Source organism: Nanorana parkeri, unplaced genomic scaffold (genome assembly GCF_000935625.1).
Source record: "Nanorana parkeri isolate BGI_ZX_2015 unplaced genomic scaffold, ASM93562v1 scaffold146, whole genome shotgun sequence".
In the NCBI taxonomy this organism is placed as follows: Eukaryota; Metazoa; Chordata; class Amphibia; order Anura; family Dicroglossidae; genus Nanorana; species Nanorana parkeri.
The window spans coordinates 310,141-321,058 of NW_017306414.1; the positions used below are offsets into that span (position 1 = coordinate 310,141).

The 10,918-nt window shown below is 43.2% G+C and overlaps 1 protein-coding gene across 1 annotated transcript in view; it reads left to right on the forward strand.

Annotated features, from left to right (window-relative positions):
• Window positions 1-4,094, forward strand: part of SPRED1 (sprouty related EVH1 domain containing 1) — an 81,655-nt gene extending 77,561 nt beyond the window's left edge. Inside the window, exon 6 of the mRNA XM_018554202.1 lies at window positions 2,840-4,094. Within this exon, the coding sequence (XP_018409704.1) occupies window positions 2,840-3,484 (645 nt within the window). The 3' untranslated portion in view covers window positions 3,485-4,094. The remainder of the gene's footprint in view (window positions 1-2,839) is intronic.
• The last annotated feature ends 6,824 nt before the right edge of the window (window positions 4,095-10,918 follow it).

Below are 10,918 nucleotides of genomic sequence, written 5' to 3' on the forward strand. Positions count from 1 at the left end.
CCAATCACAGGCACTGAGACATTTCCCGATCTCTGCAGCTGCGGACCGGGAACATGTCTCAGTGCCTGTGATTGGCCCTGCGCGCTGACGACTTCCTGGCGGGCTCGGCACGGGGCGCTTGCGAACACGCCCGAGCCCATCACTAGTCATAGACAGCCCAACGGCCAACTAAAGGTGCATATACACTATGTTACCAAAAGTATTGGGACACCCCTCCAAATCATTGGATTCAGGTGTTCCGTGAAATTTCCTTTCCGCTAAGTATGCCACGGTCAACTGTTAGTGGTATTATAACAAAGTGGAAGCAACTGGGAACAACAGCAACTCAGCCACAAAGAGGTAGGCCACGTAAAATGACAGAGTGGGGTCAGCACATGCTGAAACGCACAGTGCACAGAAGTTGCCAACTGTCTGCAGAGTCAATATCTACAGAACTTCAAACTTCATGTGGCCTTCAGATTGGCACAACAACAGTGTATAAAGAGCTTCATGGAATGGGTTTCCATGGCCAAGCAGCTGCATCCAAGCCTTACATCACCAAGTGCAATGCAAAGCGCCGGATGCAGTGGTGTAAAGCACGCCGCCACTAAACTCTAGAGAAGTGGAGATGTGTTCTCTGGAGTGACGAATCACGCTTCTCTGCCTGGCAATCCGATGGACGTGTCTGAGTTTGGCGGTTGCCAGGAGAGCGGTACTTGCCTGACTGCATTGTGCCAATTGTAAAGTTTGGTGGAGGGGGGATTATGGTGTGGGGTTATTTTTCAGGGGTTGGGCTTGGCCCCTTAGTCCCAGTGAAGGGAACTCTTAAGGCATCAGCATACCAAGACATTTTGGACAATTTCATGCTCCCAACTTTTGTGGTAACAGTTTGGGGATGGCCCCTTCCTGTTCCAACTTGACTGCGCACCAGTGCACAAAGCAAGGTCCATAAAGACATGGATGAGCAAGTTTGGGGTGGAGGAACTTGACTGGCCTGCACAAAGTCCTGATCTCAACCCGATAGAACACCTTTCGGATGTGTTAGAGTGGAGACTGCGAGCCAGACCTTCTCGTCCAACATCAGTACCTGACCTCACAAATGCGCTTCTGGAAGAATGGTCAAACATTCCCATAGGCACACTCCTAAACCTTGGGAACAGCCTTCCCAGAAGAGTTGAAGCTGTTATAGCTGCAAAGGTTGGGCCAACTCAATATTGAACCCTACGGACTAAGACTGGGATGCCATTAAAGTTCATGTGCGTGTAAAGGCCGGCGTCCCAATACTTTTGGTAACATAGTGCATATCTGTATGGTTTGCGCATTACATTTATAAATACAGACTTATTCAATAAAGCACTGCAAATTGCAATGATGTTTTATAAAATGCAGTAATCCAATCACAACAAGATTTTGGGTTATCAAAGCCTGATCAGTTACAAGACTGTTATTGGTTTCTTATGGAGTTTGCAAAGTTTAATAGAATATACCAGTTGATTTTGGGAAAGTGACTTACCCAGAAAATCCCCACATTGTAAATCCATTGGTTAGTGCACAGCACCTTAATATAAAGCAGAAGCAGGGTGGGCATTCCAGACGCTGTCTCAAGAGCAGTGCTTACACGTTCTAAATCAGAGGTAATATAAGCCAAGATAAATACTTTGAAGGCCTCAGACCCTGAAATATAAAGTAGCTTATAGGAAAGATCTATTGATATCATTTAAAGATACTTTTTTATTAATTGGCTTTAGGTAGTGTTGCTTACTCTTTGCTTTACAGATACACATGTAATTTGCAGATGCGTGTTAAACTCCGGTAAGGAACAGATTTAATTCAGCACCTGTACCCTGTTATGGTTTTAAAGTGCACCCTTCCCAAGTCTTACACTTATCTTTTTCCGCTCCTCCAAGATCTGCTCTGTGTGGCTTGCTGGAAGTTGCCACTGGGTCACCTTCATTGCATATGCACTGCAGTCTCCATTCATTCATATGTAAAGGCCATCTACTGTTGAGACTTTGTTGGCATTTCCAAAGGAATGAATGGAGATTGCGTATTTATGTGTGGAAGTAAGAGAGCCTGGCTGGGAGACTATTGAAACAGCGGCTCGAGAATCTGGTTTACTGTCATCACAGAGCCTTGTCTAGCACAGTTGCTAGTTTATCTGTTGTTTTATAAATGGATTGGTCAGTTGTTTCGTTACTTGGTATCCTTGTACATGTCTACATGTCTAGTCTAAGTTACTGTGTCATTCTAGTGGGACATGGGCTGTTAAATAGAAGGTAGTGAGGTAGTGTTGTCACTTTAGAGCATCACTCATGTTTTTGGGCCATTTCTGCTCTGCAAGAGGGTTTTATTGAACATCCCAGACAGTTTGAGGCCCTTTTTATTACACATGGGTATTTCCTGACTTCTTGTAAACACTTAACTTGTGGGGTCCTGATTCTTAATCCTTCTGTGTAGAACAGTGAAAGTATATCTAAAGCCAAAAATGTTTTTTCCAATTTTGTATAGAGTGGGGAATGGTTAAAACCCCTGCCTGTTTTTTTCCTGTCTGTATTCTGTTGGAGGGGATTTTTCTTCAATTCCTTTCCTGTACATACAACAGGAGAAAATCTCTAAAGGAAAGCCCTTCTTAGACAGTTGTCACCAGAGCCACTGTGTCCCCCATTGGAAGATTCCCTCTTTTGGTTCTGGTGACAACATAAATTCTCCCTCACTTTCTGTCCCGGTGACATTGTTTAACTCTAATGGATAATGTACAACTGGATTGTAGTGTGTATACCTGCTTGATGGAGATACCTGTCTACTGTGGCTAGGCTCTTTAGTTCTTTACTGTAACTGATCTTATTTTTATCCTCTGCAGGTCCCTCTAAAGCCCCTCCGACATGTCAGCTTCCAGGACGAGGATGAAATTGTGCGTATAAACCCACGTGATATCATCATACGGCGCTACGCAGACTATCGGCATCCTGACATATGGAGGAATGATGCAGAGCGGGAAGAGCCCGATATAAGTGCCCCCTTCAACAAGGCAGACAGTAAAAAAAGCAACTATCTTTATTCCACAGCAAATGGCAGAGACTCTCTCAAAGAGCAAAAACCATCTGGAGTGTTTAAGACTCAACCTATGTCCTCTCTTAAAAAGAGGAGGAAAGAGGACGGGGAGCGCTCAAGGTGCATATACTGTCAGGAGCGTTTTAACCATGAGGAGAATGGGCGAGGGAAGTGTCAGGACGCTCCGGATCCCATCAGGCGATGCATTTACCAGGTTAGCTGTATGCTTTGTGCCGAGAGCATGCTCTACCACTGCATGTCTGATTCTGAAGGAGACTTCTCCGACCCTTGCTCCTGTGACACCTCCGATGAAAACTTATGCCTACGTTGGCTGGCTTTAGTCACGTTATCCTTCATTGCCCCGTGTATGTGCTGCTACCTCCCTCTGAGAGCCTGTCACCACTGTGGGGAGGTGTGCGGCTGCTGTGGAGGTAAACACAAAGCAGCTGGATGACACAATGACTCATTCAACCCAGGAAGAATCCTTTAAATTGCCAGGAGGCTGCTGGATCCGACGCAGGCAGTTTTAGGTGATGCTGTAAGTGGATTACACGAAGAGGACTGTAGCGAAGCTATCTGTGTTCAGATAGGACCAGCGCGAATATGTAACAGTGCCAGTCTTGCATTAGATATATAAATATATATATATATATATATATATGTGTGTATACATATTTACGTGCCCCATTTTTGCTCCTCACACTTTATTGGCTCTGGAACCTCCGGAGATAACGAACGCCGTGTAAAGTATAGAGATGGAGGAATTGAACAGCCTTCAAATACACAATATCTAAATGAATTTTTAGTGGAACTAAATAATTTCTAGTTTTATTCAAGTGATTTTATGTATAAATAACAAATGTCTATATTTAACTAAATGTACGGTACAAGAACATTTTATGACTTTTGAGAGAAAGTTTCTTAAAGTATGTTCCTTGCCCAACTTCCCCTGTGTTCTTGTTGGAAGTTGGGACATTCCAGTATAGGGCTGAGTCCTGCTGCTGTAGAAAGGTGACCTTTCTGTCTCTGGCAGCTGAATTGGTTATTAAAGCTGTTTATCAGTGTATTGGATTTTTTTCTGATGGTTTACTGTTTACTCAGCTTTTATCTGTTTCTCCGATCTACCTGTGTTATGTCACATTATTTATACACTCTGGTACATAGAATATAACACAAGTGTCAGTTACGTGTTTGTGTCGTGCCTCTTTATTCTTGGGTGCTTCCAGATGTCATTATTTTTTTTAGTTGAATTGGTTACTTTATTTCCCATATTTACATAGTGCCGACATATGCAGTGCTTTAAAAGGTACGTATAACCATTCCCATCAGCCTCCATTGCTCATACACATATATAAGGCCAGTTTGGGAGGCAGCTTATTGGAGTGTGGGAAACATCCAGAGGAAATACATGGGAACAATGGTGGAACATACAGTATATACCGTAATGCATACAGTTTCCCAGGAGGGATTCAGCCCCAGAGATACCAAGCACTTACATCCCTTTCCTCAGTGTTGAGTGGTATAAATCACAGGTTCTCAACCAGTGCCATTGTACCCCAGCTAGTACTTTTGGTACCTTTAGGGGATATCTCTGCTTCTTACATGATATATTATACCAGTGTAAAGTCTAAAGAAATAATAAATATAAAATAGACCTGGTTATTAAAAGAGAACAATTGCTAAAAAAAACATTTGCACATAGATATAAATACTGGTTATAAACATCAGTTTACCAAGTGGTACTTAGATAAGATGACCCATACTGGGGACAGTTGGCATGCATTGGCGTTTATAAAGTACTGCATAATAAAGTTGAGAAATATTAGTATAGATAACTGATAAAAGCATGGGACAAGCAAATAATTTGGGTTGAACTCGATGGACTTGTGTCTTTTTTCAACCTGACTAACTATGTAACTATGTCTGATTCTAGCATCACTTTCCTTGTTGTAGAGCAAAAGGAATGAAGTGTTACTGTGCATGTGCTATACTTATCTGTCGGCCGACTCGGAAAGAAGAGTGATGTAAGGCCCTGGTGGTGCATGATACATTTGATATTGGGCAACTGTATCACCATCCATTCTAAGTGAGACAGTTTCCCACCTATAGCCTTCTGTATGCTTAATGCTGACATCCATACAAACAGCTACAAACACTGCTGAAATACTAGTATGCATTTATTTTCCTGTAAGTTCATTTGTAATTCTGCTTAGCCAGTGTGGTGCAGGACAGCAGGGTTCAGAACCCACCCTCAGCCTGCTGATTGGACAGTGAGGGAGCAGCAGTAGGCCAGTGAGTTCATCTCTGTGCTCTTTCCTTCTGTAAGCATGTTCATGGTGTTAGACCAACAGCACTGCGTGCAACAGAGACCTGAAAGGTTTAAGCTGTGGCCCTTCCTCTCATAGTCATGAGTTCTGCTGACCAGATGATTATTTTAAATAGGTACATAACCTGAATATCAACTTTGAAAGTTTTTGTTTTGTGTGATATGACTTTTGTCTACGTGCAGGCTAACAAATCCCATTCACTTTAATTGAGCAGCACACATGGTAGTTCAGAGGCTGGATTTGACTTCCTTTGACTTGTGCTGCATTTTTTTGGACACACCATGTCCCATCAATGTACGTTTGAACTGCAGGAAAACCAGCCACAAGCAGCTTTTTCTTGTCAAACATTGTATTATCTATTTGTACATGGCTGCAGTGTTTGACTAGGACGCCTGTTGACATGAACCCCAAAAGCTGGTCATAAACCTTAGATGAAGGTTGAATGTTTTCAAATGAGATGCTAATTTCTCTTGGTTTGTCTAAATAGCCATTTGAAACAGCTTCCATGATGAACAGAACTTCTTTCCTGCTTATCTTATGTGATTATTTTATTATTATTATTATACAGGATTTATATAGCGCCAACAGTTTGCGCAGCGCTTTAAAATATATATATTATAGGAATATAATATAGGAAGACATTACAATCACAATACAATTCAAGACAAGATGGTAAGGAGGGCCTACAATCTTAATAAGCTTGTTTGCTGCTTTTTTGTCTTTATTTTGACCTCCCAAAACACTGCGGGTGCATTTATACCTATGCGTGCATGCTGTACTTTGTTTCTTTATGTGCCAACGCATTAGTGTACACGTGATTTTGCATGTACACTTTCATTTCCTTTGGGCCATCAACGCATCGAAAAAAACAAAACCCTTTTTTCCTATCACCCAGATATCTCATAAGTATATGTGTCGAAGTGCAATGGTGAAAAAGAGTCTTGTATTTTTTGATATGTGGCCATGCGCTGTGGCCCCTTAGTAAATTATTGGCCGCATGCAAAAAATGCATGTAATACACATGCTCGCACATAGAGATGCGCACTATAAAGGTGCCTATACACCTGACGATTATCGTACGATAATCGTGGGTGACACCGCGATTGTACTATAATCGGCAGGTGTTATGGAAGGCATGCGACCGTTTCTTACTGTACGGTCGCACATCTTTTGTATATCGAGCACGCGCGAAAACCTGCTGAGAATCGTAATCAATGATCGCAAGTAAGATCTGCCTGTCCAAGATGTGCTGATGGTACGAGATTTTAATTACCTTACAACAATCTCACAACGAAAGTCGTTCGATGGTTGTAAGGCGTACGGCCACCTTAATACACATGCAGAGTTTTCTTAGCTGAACTCAGAAATGTTTTCAGTGGTTGGTTTGCACACTGGCAAATAGAGAGGAAGCTGCACACTGATTACATCAGATACTAAATGGCTTTATTGGATTCGGACATGCCACACTGCAGGTCCACCTGGGAGCGGTTCTCTGTTTCACCCAACAAGGTTTTGATTGCAGAGATCTTTGCGATTGGGTCATCACTGTGCAGCTTCCTGTTTCTTTGCTAAGGTGACTGAGCATGGCTGAGTTCGTTGATCAGAACCCAGAACTCCATTGGTGGGGGAGATGCACATGTGGGCTCAGAGCGGTAACATCTTTGTCCCATTATTGTTCGCTCTAAAGAGATAACTCAGAGCAAGAAAAAGGATCCTATTGAGTTTTGCACTGTGAAGAGAACAGACATGTAGTAGGGGGGGGCCTGTCTGAATAAATACATACTGGATGGATTGTTTAGGGCAAAGTCAGATTGGTAAGTCTGCCACTAGAGGCACTTTACCAGCCACAGAATCACCATAGTGAGGCCACCATTTACATTATAGAGTTGCTCCCTCACTGGCCTGAACTCTACAGAATCTCACTTTTCTAGCAAGATTTGGATAGTCCAGCCAGAGTCAACAAGTCTTGATCAATATGCATTACGCCATTCGTTAACATGCCTTGTGTTAGGGCAGCCCATTCATTTGTATTGGCGGCCTAACATGCCAAAAAGGCACATGCACAATTGTTTGTAACAGTGCACTAAAATGCATGGTAATGCCTCACCATGTGTTTTGCTGCACTGCAACTAGTGTTGGTATCCCTTGTCTGTCGGAGCCCATAGGAAGACCCTGACATTACATAGTTTTAGTAACTCTAAAGGGAGATTGTTCAGAAATTGGGCAAATTGTAGCACATATGGCTGGCTTAAAGTGTATCCGAGCTCTCGAGCAAGGATTAAAAGTATAATGGCTGGGTTGGGTAATTTTTTTCTAAAAGGCTATTGTTCCTCTAAGATAAGAAAAGTGCAGGAGGTGTCTGCTGTGTACACATACATGAATATTCATACAGGTACAGTATGTGTATACATATGTTTAGGAAAAAAACATTTAGTGGTCAGAGGTTTGAGAGATTCCTCTCCGATGTCTCTGACCAGCATAAATAACAAGGTCATGATACAAAGGAGGAGGTTGGATGGAGAAAAACGACTCCTAGTATCTGCTGCTCCAACCCCATGCCTGTCATAGTTTATACTAATTGTATTCTGTCACTTGACGGAAAGGGTTTGTGTGTGTTTTATCTGTGTGCAGGTTAGCCAGCTCATAACAAGCTTTCCTTTCAAGCAGATGTATTGGAGCAGTGCTGCAATGAGGAACAGATTTATTAGGTAGTGACTCATGCTGGCAAAACACCAGGTGTGGCCTAGGCCTGCTCTGTGGATATGGGCCCCGCAGAGCAGCACATGGCCAGATCTACACTTTTACAGTTTAGGCATTTTTCTGTACAGAAGAATGTACACAAACCAGAGACATTTTTACAAGGGGCATGTACTCTCCCAGTCCTCCCTTCCAGTCCACTGCAAGAATCAACTGCTACAAAGTGTATGTGGATCAGTAAAGATGTGATAAATGAAGGGGGAACTTCAGCTAACCTTTAATTATAATGGCACGGGGGGCTGGAAATCTACTAAAACTGGAACTTGCAGAATCTGAAGCAGCTGTGCATAGTACCCAATCAGCTTCTATTTTGTTCAGTTAAGCTTGGAAAATGAAAGCTAGAAGCTGATTGGTTGCCATGCATAACTGCTCCCCTCAGTGAATGTATTGATACATGCCATACGTCAGGGGTAGGCAAAATTCGTCCCTCCAGCTTTGGCGACACTACATATCCTATAATGCATCTGCCTTTGGAAGTCACGCCTGTGGCTGTCAGAATCTTGCAATCCTTCTTGAGACTTGTAGTTCCAAAACAGCTGGAGGGTCGGAGTTTGGCTACACCGCTATACGTTATATTCGTTTAGAAAGCTACCACCTACTGTTTAAATTCTTACCCAGTTTAAAGCAAGTTAATGATCAAAATTATGTTGGGAATTGGTTAAAACCATTGCACTGCCAATCAATTGATAATTTTGGGGCTGGAACCAGCAAATGGTCAAAACTGCAGGTGGCAGATCGCTGTGGACTGTTCAGTGACATGAAATCATGTTATCAATTAGAATTTGATAGAGAGCTTTGAGAATTACAAAGAATACGGACATCGTTGATGAAGTTGGTGCATTTATTTTGTCCTGAGCACCATCCTTGCTAGAAAGGAATCTGGATGTATTCGCAATTTGGTGTGTATAGGGTGAACAAATGAATGTGGAATTCAGGAGCCAGTCTGTGTAAAGGTGGCCGTACACCTTACAATTATCGTTCAATTTCTTTTGTCCTGTCGTTCGATTTCCACACGACTGCCCCATCAAGCAAAGACAAATTTCCCTGCAGAAAATCGTTCAACAGGCACATCATGCCAACTAATCCAGTCGAACTCTGGAAGTAATTGTTCAACCCATGCTGCAGAATAGCCCTGTCAGGCAGGCCATTATGTCACAAGCACCCAAACAGCAAGCGTTCATCAGCAAAGCTGTTCGTGTCCAGTTCCAAACCATGGAAGATGATAGAAGGGCTACCCTTGGCATCATAATACTTGGTGTTGTGGCCATCAACTGACTCCAAAAACGCAAGGCGATTATGGGTGAAAAATTGGCTTAAAAAACACGACGGGTACTCTCACGTGGCACTATCGCAGGAATTGAGGGAGAACAACCCTGAAGACTTCTGAAACTACCCTGCCTGCCACACACTGTTGAATCTGGTCACACCACACATTTGGAAGCAGGATACAGTTCTATGTAAAGCCATACCCCCTAACTAAGGTTAATAGCCACCCTGCATTTTATAGCCACTGGCAGTGGTTTAGAGGACCTCAAGTTCTCCCCTGGGATCTCTGCCCAGCCTCTGGGATGCATCATCCTGAAACGTGTGCTGCAATAGTCCAAGTACTGAAGGATGATTACTTTAAGGTAAATATAAACGTGTTTATTAACATGACACAACATCAAAACCGGCATCACCAAATAACATCTTAAATAATAGCATGTCAAATAAACATTCACCCTTTGGGCATGTAAACAAGAAAGGGGAAACACAAATCACATAAACAACAATAAGGCAAAAAAACAAACAAAATGAATTACAGATTTGTGTAATATGGGCCTGGAGGCCCCCCAAGGTTGTCCATGTGCGCCGAGAACACAGCACCCTAATACTGCAGGGCAGGCTGCTGATGCCTGTGTCAGGACTTCATGAATGATCTGGTTGGCGGGTGGCCTCTTCCGTCCCCTCCTCAATGGACCCGTAAAAGGTTCAGCACTTGCTGTGGCCTCCAAGTCAACACTCTCCTGTGCATGAAAATAAAAAGAGCAACGTAAATTAACTATCGGTGATATGTGTTATATGATTGCTAACATAGTGTGCTTTTCAGGTCCCTACAGATTGTGAAAAGTGGAAAACCATCGGAAAACAGTTTCACGACATTTCCAACTTCCCCAACTGTGGAGGAGCTATAGATGGGAAACATAGTTCAGATGAAATAGTACATACCTGGTGGTGAGCGTGGGATTGCAGTATACGGACCAATCTGAGGACGGCGTCGTATGGACGATGCAACGATCTAGGCCCGCATGTGTCCCGTCTTGACCATGCCCTTTTATACAGGTCCCGGTGCCACATGGATCAGAACGAAGAGATGGAGAAAGCAACCACATCCGAACAGCAGGCCTCAAAACCCAGCGCAAGATCTGGAAAGAAAGACAGAGCCACTGCCATGTCACTGGAAGAGGTAGAGATGATTAGGATCATGGAGAAGGAGGATTACGATTGCACACTGCAAAAGTATGACAACCACAATGTCAGGAAGGACAGGATCCTGGAAAAGGTGCTTGGGATCATGGAGAAGTTCAGGGTGCAGAGGTCCAAAGACCTCAAGATCATGGAGAAGTTCAGGGTGCAGAGGTGCGCATGTGTCCCGTCTTGACCATGCCCTTTTATACAGGTCCCGGTGCCACATGGATCAGAACGAAGAGATGGAGAAAGCAACCACATCCGAACAGCAGGCCTCAAAACCCAGCGCAAGATCTGGAAAGAAAGACAGAGCCACTGCCATGTCACTGGAAGAGGTAGAGATGATTAGGATCATG